This window comes from Triticum urartu, chromosome 5A (assembly GCF_056163025.1).
Source record: "Triticum urartu cultivar PI428250 chromosome 5A, HENAU_Tu73, whole genome shotgun sequence".
Classification (NCBI taxonomy): Eukaryota; Viridiplantae; Streptophyta; class Magnoliopsida; order Poales; family Poaceae; genus Triticum; species Triticum urartu.
In genome coordinates this window covers 327313201-327326974 of record NC_141877.1, presented here as the reverse complement: position 1 = coordinate 327326974, position 13774 = coordinate 327313201, and the positions used below count along the sequence as shown (strand labels likewise).

At 47.7% G+C, this 13774-nt stretch overlaps 1 protein-coding gene and 1 pseudogene across 1 annotated transcript; both read left to right on the top strand.

Annotated features, from left to right (window-relative positions):
* Positions 1-349: 349 nt before the first annotated feature.
* On the top strand, positions 350-1540 carry LOC147971259 (uncharacterized; annotated as a pseudogene).
* An 8792-nt stretch (positions 1541-10332) lies between these two features.
* On the top strand, positions 10333-13164 carry LOC147971258 (uncharacterized). Its single transcript, XM_087523892.1, has 2 exons — positions 10333-10632; positions 12625-13164. Exons 1-2 carry the CDS (start codon positions 10333-10335, stop codon positions 13162-13164), a joined length of 840 nt encoding a protein of 279 aa, XP_087380018.1.
* Positions 13165-13774: the final 610 nt, after the last annotated feature.

Below are 13774 nucleotides of genomic sequence, written 5' to 3'. Positions count from 1 at the left end.
AAACTTCAGGAAAGGGGATAGATGGGCTGATGAAGGAAGGAGAAGTCAAGGTGCACAAAAATAAAGGAAAGGGTGGCACATTCAAACGCTTACAACACACCAAAACATCTCAAACTGGTAGTGTGAGTGAGCCAGACCCAAAGAAGAGAGGAGCTATTGCCATGGAGATTGAAGAAGAAGCGGACAATGCAAAGAAAGCAAGGATGACAGTGGATAGTGAAGGAGGAAAGGAAATACAAGTGAATAATTCATTGGTGAGCTCCGAAAATTGCGTAGGAACAAAAAATGCAGTTGTAGAACACAAATTTGACATGAAAGCGGGGCTGACAGATCAGTCCCGCGAGACAAAATGAGAATAACAACATGGAACTGTCGGGGCTTGGGAATGGCCCGACAGTTCGTGGCCTTCTGGATCTCCAGAAGTAGGTGGACCCCGACATCCTCTTTCTCTCGGAGACAAAATTGGATGGAAGGAGGATGGAAAGATTCAAATGGATACTTGGCATGAGTAATATGGTGATTAGGGATTGTGATGGAAAAAGCGGCGGCCTGGCCTTGATGTGGAAGAAGGGAATAAACATTGAGCTGCACAATTATTCAAGATATCATATTGATGTTGAAGTGGCGGAAAGTGACGGTTTCAGATGGCGGTTTACTGGTGTTTATGGAGAACCCGCAAGGGATAGAAAGTGGAAAACATGAAAACTTATGAGGATTCTTCGTCAACAACTAAACCTCCCATGGTTGTGTGCAGGTGACTTTAATGAAATTTTATATAGTCATGAAAAAAGAGTAGGTTCACCTCGAGCACATAACCAAATGGAGAACTTTAGAGCAGCACTAGATGACTGCGTGTTGCGAGACTTAGGATATATTGGTGATAGATATACCTAGCGCAACCATAGCCATACAACAGCCAATATTAAGGAAAGGCTAGATCGAGCGGTGGCATCAAGAAGCTGGTGCATGAGATTTCCGGAGTATAAGGTCCTAAATGGAGATCCTTGTCATTCTGATCATAGGCCGGTTACTGTATTTGTGGAAAAATCAAACAATGCAGCAACAAGGGCAAATAATGCACACGGTTTCAGATTTGAAGCCAAGTGGCTACAGGAGGAAGAATGTGAGAAAATTGTAAACGATGCTTGGACATCAGCTTCACTTGGAGGAGGCCGAAGCATCTCACAACTATTAAAAGCAGTGGCTCATGACCTCCAAGATTGGGATTCTAATGTCTTGGGTGACCTTCCGAAAAGAATAAAGGAACTAAAGAAGGATCTGCAAAAGGTGAGAAGACAAGAAATCAATCAACAATCCATAGCTAGAGAGCACTTCCTGAGAGATAAGCTAGACATGTTGGAACACCAATGGGATACTTTTTGGCGCCAATGGGCTCATGTCAAGTGGCTTCAGTCAGGGGATAAAAATACATCTTTTTCCACGCATTTGCATCAGAAAGGAAAAAAAGAACACGCTGAAGAGACTGAAGGCAGAGGATGGCCGCGGGATTGAAGGAAACGAGTCTCTAAAGGAGCATTGAGGGAGTCCTGGATTAGGGGGTCTCCGGACAGCCGGACTATCTCCATTGGCCGTACTGTTGGACTATGAAAATACAAGATTGAAGACTTCGTCTCGTGTCTAAATGGGACTCTACTTGGCGTGGAAGGCAAGCTAGGCAATACGGATATGGATATCTCCTCCTTTGTAACCGACCTTGTGTAACCCTAACCCTCTCCGGTGTCTATATAAACCGAAGGGTTTTAGTCTGTAGGACAACAACCACAACATACAACCAAACCATAGGCTAGCTTCTAGGGTTTAGCCTCTCCGATCTCATGGTAGATCTACTCTTGTACTACCCATATCATCAATATTAATCAAGCAGGACGTAGGGTTTTACCTCCATCAGGAGGGCCCGAACCTGGGTATAACATCGTGTCCTCCTGTTACCATCCGGCCTAGACGCACAGTTCGGGACCCCCTACCCGAGATCCGCTGGTTTTGACACTGACATTGGTGCTTTCATTGAGAGTTCCTCTGTGTCGTCACCGTTAGGCTTGATGGCTCCTACTATCATCGATAGCGATACGGTCCAGGGTGAGACTTTTCTCCCCGGACAGATCTTCATATTCGGCGGCTTTGCACTGTGGGCTAATTCGCTTGGCCATCTGGAGCAGATTGAAAGCTACACCCCTGGCCATCAGGTCAGATTTGGAAGTTTGAACTACACGGCCGACATCCGCGGAGACTTGATCTTCGACGGATTCGAGCCACAGCCGGGCGCGCCGCACTGTCACGACGGGTATGACCTAGCTCTGCCGCCGAACAGTACCCCAGAGGCCGCGCCCGCATCAGCTCTGACCCTTAGCTCGGAGCCAACTGCGCCAATCGAGGATGGGTGGCTAGACACCGCCTCAGGGGCTACAGTCTCAACGGCGATCGTGCCGAACACCAGCCTAATCCTCTGCGAAGCCCGTGACTCCAAGGTGCCGGACTCTTTTTCGGACTCCGAACCGCCTGGCCCCCCGCCAATCGAATCCGATTGGGCGCCGATCGTGGAATTCATCGCCACGGATATCTTCCAGCACTCGTCCCTCGGCGACATTCTGAATTCACTAAGGTTTCTCTCTTTGTCAGGAGAGCCCTGGCCGGATTATGGCCAACAGGATTGGGATGCGGACGACAAAGAATTTTGACGCCCACCCACCACCCACTTCGTAGCCACTGTCGATGATTTAACCCACATGCTCGACTTCGACTCCGAAGACATCGACGGTATGGATGACGATGTAGGAGACAAACATAAACCAGCACCCATAGGGCACTGGAAAGCCACCTCATCATATAACGTATACATGGTGGACACACCAAAAGAACACGACGACGAGGAACGGAAGGACGCTACGAAGGCTTGTCCCCTCGAGAAGCAGTCAAAGCGGCGGCGTAAACACCGCCCCAAATCCCGCCTCGGCAGAAATAACGATCATACAGACCCAGTGTTGGAGCAGGGCGAACCACCGCCGGACCACGGCAATACGGAGAATCAAACCGAACAAACCAATTCTGTCAAAGATAATAGTCCGGACGACATAACGCCGGACAGGCACCCGGAGCAGCAGAATGCCCGTCAAAGGCTTGTTGCCACCGCGAGGAGTCTGAAAAAGCAGAAGCAAAGGCTCAAGGCTGTGTAGGACACACTCCAAATCAGATGGAGTAAAGTACTCAACACAGCAGCGAGGTACGGCGGCAATCGCCCCACCAAGAGCTACCCAAAGCGGAAGTTGCTACCTGAATTCGATGAGGAGGCCTTAGACCCCCCACAACCAAAAATTAAAACAGCCATCTGGCCGGATAGACAACCTCACGGCCAACATAAAGCGGCAAGCAACGCCACACATAAGCCAATACGCGGTCTACGCGAGGGCTCGCATCAAAAGGACGGCGAAACCAGATCCATCTATGGACCACGCAAGCGTGCTCCAGCATACGATGCAACACAACAAACATCCGAACAACGCGGTACACCCAGATATAGGGGTGCCGCACACCCCCTATGTTTCACCGATGAGGTGCTGGACCATGAATTTCCGGAGGGATTCAAACCCGTAAACATATAGGCATACGATGGAACAACAGACCCTGGGGTCTGGATTGAGGACTATATCCTCCATATCCACATGGCTCGGGGAGATGATCTCCACGCCATTAAGTATTTACCCCTCAAACTCAAAGGGCCAGCTCGGCACTGGCTTAAGAGCCTCCCCGAAAGCTCCATTGGAAGTTGGGAAGAGCTCGAAGACGCCTTTCGGGCAAATTTTCAAGGGACTTATGTCCGACCTCCGGACGCGGATGATTTGAGTCATATAACTCAACAGCCCGGAGAGTCAGCCCGAAAGCTTTGGAACAGGTTTCTTACTAAAAAGAACCAAATTGTTGACTGTCCGGATGCCGAAGCCTTGGCAGCTTTTAAGCATAGCGTCCGTGACGAATGGCTTGCCAGACACCTCGGCCAAGAAAAGCCGAGAACAATGGCAGCATTAACAAGCCTCATGACCCGTTTTTGCGCGTGTGAGGATAGCTGGCTAGCCAGATGCAGCACGAGTGACCCCAGTACATCCGAAGTTAGAGATGGAAACGGGAAATCATGGCGCAACAGCAATAACAAACGCTGGAATAAAGAAGACAACACGAAGAGCACGACAGTAAACGCCGGATTCAAAAGCTCTCGGCCAGGTCAGCAAAAGCTGCCCCTAAAGGCGCCAGAGACGAACTATCCAGCCTAAACAAAATTTTGGGCCAAATATGTCAGATCCATAGCACCCTGGTAAACCCGCTAATCATACCCACAGAGAATGTTGGGTCTTCAAGCAGTCCGGCAAGCTCAACGCCGTACACAAGGGGGAGGATACACTAAGCGAAGATGAGGATGAGCCTCTCAAGCAAGACACTGGGGAACAAAAGAAATTTCCACCATAAGTCAAAACAGTAAACATGTTACACGTGATCAAGGGGAGAAACAAAACGACACTCCCAGAAAAATATGCCCAAGGGCCTATCACCGCGGAGTCCTGCCACTAGTCGTCTCAACCGATCACTTTCGACCATCGTGATTACTCAGCAAGTATCCGGCGTGCAGGATGGGCTGCCCTGGTATTAGACCCAATAATTGACGGATACCACTTCACACGAGTCCTGATGGATGGTGGCAGCAGTCTAAACCTGATATACCAGGATACAATCCGCGAAATGGGGATAGACCCAACGAAAATTTGCCATAGCAATACTACCTTTAAAGGAGTAACGCCAGGCCCAGGGGCTCATTGCATAGGCTCCCTGCTACTAAAGGTTATATTCGGCTTCCCTGATAACTTCCATAGCGAACATTTAACCTTCCACATCGCTCCGTTCCAAAGTGGCTATCAAGCACTACTTGGACGCGAAGCTTTCGCTCGCTTTAATGCAATACCGCACTACGCTTCCCTCACACTCAAGATGCCCGGCCCACGTGGCATCATTATAGTGAACGGGAGTATTAAGTGATCTTTGCGCGCCGAAGAGAGTGCGGCTGCCTTGGCAGCCGCACACTAAAAACGGCCTCACCAACTAAAGCATTTAACAGGTCGTCAAGACCACGGACACGGTTAGACGAGTCCGGCGCAGCTATATGTAATTCATACCGGTCACACCCCTATTACAATTAGAAGGGGCTCAACGCGCGCAGACAAGTGGCAATTTTTACTCATCTTGAATTATACATGGTTTCTTTAAAAACTATCTTTTTGCACGACAACTTTTTCACCTAAGTTCCTCTCTTTTACAGATGATCATCGTGCTACACCCGTCCAGGATACGGCACAACGGAGACACAGGCGCAGACGTGTAGCAGGGACCCGTTCCAAGGATTCTTTTTAGATTAAGACCCTGCGTAAACCTTTTTTTACTGTCTCTTGTTGATACACATCCACCGAATTCTCAGCACAATTGAGAAGGATGCTGACGTCTTGGCATGTGGCCACGTCAGAATAATGCACATACCTGGACACAAGGGGATTCTTACAAAGGGCACTATTTAGGCCCGGTTTATACCATAAAGACCGAACACCTTAGGGAGTGTTCGGCGTCGTGAGTTTGGCCTTATATGCATCAGCTCCGAACTGGTCTTTGGTCAAATGTTGGGTTTGCCCAGCTCCTGTGTTTTGGTGCCTTACGTTCCGCTTTATCGGCTAAGGCAGCACCAGGAGAACTACTGTGATTGTGCCCTGGTTCATCCGGACGAGCACCTCAGTAGAGAAAGCCGAAAACTATCTGTCATGATATAGCGTGAGACTGGTCAACCACTCGATGACCTATCGGAATGTTAGAATTCCTCCGCCTTAACGAAGGGCCGTTTTCCGGCCAGGCATGTACGCACCCCGAGATCGGGAGAGTGTGGAGCCACCTGGGGCTATCTAGTAGCCCCACTGTCAAACTCCTATGGCTAAGTGAAAGTGTTAAAGCACTATAGTCCGGTTGCCTCGTTCGCTGCGCTATCACCTCCTTAATAGGACCAAGACGTTGGGTTAAGTGTGAACACGCGTTTTTTGTGAACACCTCCGCATTATATGCGTGGGGGCTGGAGCCGACGACTGCAATCTTTCAGGTTATACACATGCATACATAAACGGCCGCACAGGAGGCATCATATTACTTTCGGGAAAAAGTATAAACACAGCCTTATAAAATTTCATAAGAACATTGTGTTTACAATGGGAATACATGTCACTGAAACATAATATTCTTCGCGCACTGGGCCTCTATCAAACGAGAACCCTCGAGAACCTCCTCGAAATAGTGCTCGGCAGCCATTCGGCCTATGGCCGAACCCTGCGCCGCAACAACGGTAGCATCCATCTCCGCCCAGTATGCTTTAACACGGGCAAGGGCCATCCGCGAGCTTTCTATGCACGCCGACCTCTTCATCGCATTAATGCGCGGCACCGCACCAAGGAACCGCTGCACTAAACTGAAGTAGCTGTTCGACTTTGGCTTTTCCGGCCATAGCTGATCCACGACAGACCTCATGGCAAGTCCGGACAACCTATTTAGTTTGGCCCATTCGGCTAGCTGATCAGTCAATGGAAGCGGACGCTCTGGAACGTTGAATTGCGACCAGAACAGCTTGTCCACTTCATGATCTGTTTGACCTTGGAAGTATTTGGCCGCATCAGCAGCGCTCGCCGCCAAGTCCATATACACATCTGCTGAACTCCACAGCCGATCTAGAGGGGCATACCATGGATCTCCGAACTTCGTCCGTAGCATGAAGGGCTTCCCAGCCGCAATATCCCCGGCTTCTCGCAGCTCCTCCTTCTTCGCTCTCATAGCAGAGCGGGTGTCTTTGTCCGCCATCATGGCCTTCTCAAGGTCCGTTGCCTTCGCTCGGTTTTCTTTTTCAAGGAGCCGGCAATGGTCGACAGTGTCTTTTAATTCTACGGCCATCTTGGCCATCTTCCCTTGGCTCTCGCAATGTGCGGCCTTCTCGGCTTTCAACTCTTTGGCCGCCTTCAAAGTAGCCGCATTACTAATCCTTGCTTGTTCCTTGGCTCGGGCAAGTTCTGCCTGTAAGGTTTCCACGGTGGCAGCTCCATCTGCAGTCACAACATATTAAAGATACTGGCATCATGCTGCTCTTACTATGTGGCGTTCACCAGATAATAACACTTACCCTGTGCCTCGTCAAGCCTCTTGTTAAACAAGCTCGATGTCGGTGTCTGCCGCATCCAGTTGCCGTTTTAATTCGGCAAACTCATTAGTCCGGCTAGCCACCGGAGCTTCCACAACCTGCACATAAGGGCAGTCTGGTTATTGCCTGGGACTATGATCCTCTGTTCGCCGCCGTTCTCGATGACAACTAGAGTCTCAGGGGCTACTATCTACACAGGGCACACCTAACATGTGCGGTACTATCACATATTATCTCACATACCTCAAAGCCTGTCAGTAGACTCATAAAGGCTTCATGTATTCCGCTTTCGGTGGACGAAATTCTCTCCGTCAGCGTACCCATCAGCGTACGGTGTTCTTCTGAGATGGCCGCTCGCCCCACCAGCTCCCTCAGAACGTCCGACCGCATACCAGACGGTGCCGGACTCTTTTGTTTGCTCTCTTCGGGAGCCGGACGCTGGGGACTTCGGGGGTCTATGGGATTATCTTCTGGCCTCACCGGATTCGGAGAGGCCCTCCGTGACGACACTTCGGGGTCGCCTGCTTCTTGAGCGGAGGAGTCCGGGGGAGGCATTTCGCTCTTCATCATCTCCGGAAGAAGATGCCCCGAAGACGAGCTCATCTGAGAGGGGCTAAGGCCCGAACTGCAAGATATATGCGGTGGTTATTTTCTTAGAAAAAAGATAGTATACCTTCACTATTAAAGTATTTTGGATCACTTACGACTCGTTGGAGGGCTGATCCCCCCACGGACTTTGTGCGGCAAAGGCACCCCCCGAGGCAGGACCCTCTGTGGGAGACTTCTTCTCCCGTTTGGAGGCCTCGGCTTCCGGATCCTCGGGAGTAGTCCTTTTCCTCCTCCGGTTATCCTCCTTCATGGAGACGCTCATTCCCTCGGTTGGAACTGACAGCGATGGGGGCCCGCGTCCGCCCGTATTATCCCCCCTGTATCTTCCTTCGAGGGCTCTGCGCAAGGTACAAGCTCAAGCATCTTTTCCAATACCTGATTTTCCAAACCCTCAGGGAGGGGGGCCAAACACTGAATCATCTTCGCCTTTGTTAGCCAGTCCTGGTCAAAGAGCGAACTCTCAGAAATAACTTCATGATGAATAAAAGATAGTGTGTTCGGCTAGAGGATTTCTTACTTGTTCGGCGGCGCGGTTACTGCTCAGGCCCACGTCCTCGGTAGTATCCGGACACTCTATTTGAGGTTCGAAGAATGACTTGTACATCTCCTCGTGCGTCAGGCCGAGGAAACCTTGAATGGCACGTGGTCCTTCTGGGTTGAACTCCCACAAGTGAAGGGGCCGGCGTTTGCAAGGCTGGACTTGACGAACCAGCATAACTTGTATTACCATGACCAAATTAAAATCTCCCTCGAAGAGATCTCGAATGCGGCTTTGCAGTATAGGCACATCCTTGGCTGGACCCCAGCTCAGACCTCTGCTGATCCATGACATCATTCGTGGTGGGGGGCCCGAGCGGAAAGCGGGGGCAGCCACCCACTTGGCACTTCTGGGAGCCATGACGTAAAACCACTCCCGTTGCCATAATTCGGACACCTCTGGAAAGGAACCTTTCGGCCATGGAGCTCTTGCCATCTTGCCAATTGATGCACCTCCGCACGCTGCATGTTGCCCCTCGATCATCTTCGGCTTCACTTCAAAGGTCTTGAGCCATAGGCCGAAGTGAGGGGTAATGCGGAGGAAGGCCTCACACACGACAATAAATGTCGAAATGTGGGGAAAGGAGTCTGGAGTTAGATCGTGGAAGTCTAGCCCGTAATAGAACATCAAACCCCTAATGAAGGGATCCAGAGTGAGGCCTAGGCCTCGAAGGAAGTGGGAGACGAACACAACGTTCTCGTTGGGTTCGGGAGTAGGGATGACCTGCCCTCGAGCAGGCAGCCGATGCGAAACCCCGGCGGTCAGGTATCTGGCCTCCCTCAACTTCTTGATGTCCTCTTCCGTAACGGAGGAGGGCATCCATCAGCCTTGAAGGCTGGATCTGGACATGATTGAAGATCCGGAGCACCTAACCTGGGCTTTGGGTGTTAGAACTCGAGGCGTGGGAAGGGTTCGATTGAGCACGAGAGGGAAAAAGCGAAAACCTTGTCCCTTTATAAAGAGGGTGAATATCAAGCGTCCTCTCCATAGCCGTTTAGGATTTGCCTATAATCTAGGAGTCCTAGACACGGTTGGGTTACCCACGCCCGTATTGATGAGAATCCCGTAATAAGGGGACGCGATCTCTGCTTTAACAAGACATGTCGAAAAACTGCCTCGCGTTATGTGCGGGGCTGGTTGAAGGAAACGGTTCGAACAATCACCGGGCCATGACATAACGTCATGCTGCCAAAACAAGCCTGCAAATTAGATCTGCGAAAATATTATTCTCTCTACGGTGGTGTGGAACTTATTTTGTAGGGGCCGAACACTATCCTCATATTCAAATTCTTCTATGATGTGTTCGGAGAAGGAACCCGCCTTCCAATGCCGAAGACAATACTGCGCGCCGGACTCATCGTCATTGAAGCCTGGTTCAGGGGCTACTGAGGGAGTCCTGGATTAGGGGGTCTCTAGACAGCCGGACTATCTCCATTGGCCGGACTGTTGGACTATGAAAATACAAGATTGAAGACTTCGTCTCGTGTCCGGATGGGACTCTACTTGGCGTGGAAGGCAAGCTAGGCAATACGGATATGGATATCTCCTCCTTTGTAACCAACCTTGTGTAACCCTAACCCTCTCTGGTGTCTATATAAACCGAAGGGTTTTAGTCCGTAGGACAACAACCACAACATACAATCAAACCATAGGCTAGCTTCTAGGGTTTAGCCTCTCCGATCTCGTGGTAGATCTACTCTTGTACTACCCATATCATCAATATTAATCAAGCAGGACGTAGGGTTTTACCTCCATCAAGAGGGCCCGAACCTGGGTAAAACATCATGTCCCCTGCCTCCTGTTACCATCCGGCCTAGACGCACAGTTCGGGACCCCCTACCCGAGATCCGCCGGTTTTGACACCGACAAGCATATAGCAGACTACTTCAACATTTTATCCTCTACGGCAAGCCAAAGCAATGGGGTTGTTCTGCAATCTGTCCATCCGAAGATAACTGCAGAAATGAATGAAATATTATGTGCAGAGTATTCAGAGGAAGAAGTGAAAGTTGCTCTAAATGATATTGGTGATCTAAAAGCCCCTGTTCCAGACGGGATGCGAGCAGTTTTCTTTAAATGTTTCTGGCATATGGTGGGCGAGCAGGTTACAAAAGAAGTCCTCAATGTTCTAAGAGGAGGACAAATACCAGGAAACTGGAATGACACATTAGTGGTGCTTATTCCAAAAAATGCCAAGCCAGAGAAGATCAAAGACCTGCGACCCATAAGCCTATGCAATGTGACATATAAGCTAGTATCCAAGGTAATTACCAACCTCCTAAAGTTAATTCTTCCAGACATAATATCACCAAACCAAAGTGCCTTTGTACCAGGACAACTGATATTAGATAACATCCTCTTGGCATATGAATTAACACATTTCCCGCAGAGAAAGAGAAAGGGGTTGGTGGGCTATGCAGCAGTCAAGCTGGACATGAGTAAGGCTTACGATCATGTAGAGTGGAGTTTCTTGAAGGACATCATGCATAAACTCGGATTTGATAGTGGCTGGATTGAACTAATAATGAAATGCATCACCACTGTAAGATACCGAATTAAGGTAAACAAGGATGTTACAGACATAATAATTCCACAAAGAGGCTTGAGGCAGGGGGACCCCCTATCCCCTTATCTTTTCTTACTATGTGCTGAAGGTTTCTCGTCCATGCTATATGCAGCTGAACAAAGTGGAAGACTAAAGGGAGTCAAAATATGAAATGGACCACCTAGCATCAGCCATCTCCTGTTTGCCGATGACTCGTTACTTTTGATGGAAGCGAATGCTAGAAATGCCCAAGAAGTGAATCACATTCTAGAGACATATGAAGCTTGTTCAGGACAGATGATCAACAAAGACAAATCATCAATCCTCTATAGCAAAAATACAAAACCATGGCATAAAGAGGAAGTGAGGCATATGTTACATATATCAAGGGAAGGATTATCCTCAAAATATTTGGGACTCCCAACCTATGTTGGTAAATCAAAAACAAAAACATTTGAATATATAAAAGAGAAGGTGTGGAAGAAGATACAAGGATGGAAGGAAAAGATGTTGTCAAAGGCAGGGAAAGAAATACTAATAAAAGCAGTAGCACATGCAATCCCAGTGTATATTACAAAGTCCCTATGTGATGATCTGAGTTCCATGATAGGGCGTTATTGGTGGAGCCAAATGGATAAACAGAAAAAGATACACTGGGTGCCATGGGATAAACTTTCAAAGCCAAAGAAGGATGGAGGATTAGGCTTTAGGGACTTGCACTCATTCAATTTAGCTGTGCTAGCTAGACAGGCATGGAGACTGCTACAAAACCCAACGTCATTATGTGCCAAAGTCTTATCTGCAAGATATTATCTAGGGAAATCAATATTGGAAGCCACCCCAAACAAAGGTATCTCCTATGTATGGCGTAGTATATTGAAAGGATTGCAATTACTGAAAAAGGCATCATATGGAGGATCGGGGATGGGGAAAATATCAAGATTTGGACTGATCCTTGGATACCAAGGGAAAGCACCAGGAAAGTTATCACGAAAAAGGACATAATATCATAACTAAGTGACAGAACTAATTGATTTCAGCACAAACACATGGGATGTGCAGCTGGTTCAGCAAACATTTATTCCATAAGATGCTACCATAATTCTGCAAATCCCTATTCAGGAACATGCAGAGGACATCGTCGCTTGGCAATTTGATAAAAAAGGATTTTCTCTGTGAAATCTGCCTACAAGGTAGCAGTCAATGATAGAGACCATGAGTCTCCTTCAGGTCTAACATCTTCTTCCAGTGCAGCTGCTGAAGACGGTGATTTTAAGTGGAGAAGACTGTGGGAGATTTCTCTTCCCAATAAGATACTACACTTTCTATGGCGGATGACGACATACAACCTACCTCTACGAACGAAGCTTCAAAGCAGAGGTATGGAAGTTGACACCCGATGCCCTGTATGCGTTAGATTAGATGAAGATGGAGGCCATTGTTTCCTTAAATGCAAAAAAAGTGAAGGCCATATGGAGGCAAACCCAACTTGAACATGTTAGGCTCCAATTCTTGGCTTGTCTAGACTCCTTTAAATTCATGGAGGAAGTGCTCAATCTAAAGGAGGAGGAAAAATTAAAAACCTGTTTGCTCCTGTGGTTTTGGTGGCATCAGAGAAATAAATGCAATTCTAGAGATGCTATGAAAACAAATGATGAAATCTCCTTTTCAATTAATCATCAGCTTGCTAATGCAATCAATTCTATGCAGCAAAAAGACAGTGCAAAACTCAAATGTACTTCAAAGTGGGCTCCACCTCTTGCTGATATCCTGAAGATCAACATAGACGGGGCCTTCCACGAAGAATTTCATTCAGGAGGCTGGGGGTTCACTATAAGGAACAACAAAGGCGAGCTTTTGGCAGCGGGAGCAGGTAATTTGGAACATGTGACTGAGCCTCTACATTTAGAAGCACTAGCGATGCTCCATGCCGTAAATGCAGCAATTCAGCTGGGATGTGATCGAGTGATCTTTGAAACCGATTCGTTGGTGCTAAAGCAGGCTATCACATCTGAAGATTATAACCTCTCTGCCTTAGGTGTGGTGTTTAGAGAGATCAAATTTCAATTACAGATTGGCCTATCTGATGTATGTATTAAACATGTTTCAAGGTCATGTAACCAAGCTGCGCACACCCTTGCTGCGTACGGCACAACCATGAATGTAGGCACTTTTGAGTGTTGGCTTGATCAGATTCCAGATTTTGTAAATGACTGTGTAGCTGGCGTTTTGTCTAGCAATCTTATGTAATGGAATGCATCAGTGTTCCTTTCAAAAAAGGGCCTAAGCTTGGGGATGCTCCGGAAGGCATCCCCTCTTTCGTCTTCATCTATCGGTAACCTTACTTGGAGCTATATTTTTATTCACCACATGATATGTGTTTTGCTTGGAGTGTAATTCTATTTTCTTTTGTTTTGCTTGTTTGAATAAATTACCAAGATCTGAAATTCTTAAATGTTAGAGAGTCTTCATATAGTTACATTATTATTCGACTACTCATTGATCTTCACTTATATCTTTTGGAGTAGTTTGTCATTTGCTCTAGTGCTCCACTTATATCTTTTTGAGCACGGCGGTGGTTTTGTTTTGAAGAAATAGATGAACTCTCATGCTTCACTTATTTTGTTTTGAGAGTCTTTAGAACAGCATGGTAATTTTCTTGGGTTATAAAATTAGTCCTACTATGATGGGCATTCAAGATGGGTACAATAAAAACTTTCATATAGAGTGCATTGAATACTATGAGAAGTTTGATACTTGATGATTGTTTTGAGATATGAAGATGGTGATATTAGAGTTGTGCTAGTTGAGTAATTGTGAAATTGAGAAATACTTGTGTTGAGGTTTGCAAGTCCCGTAG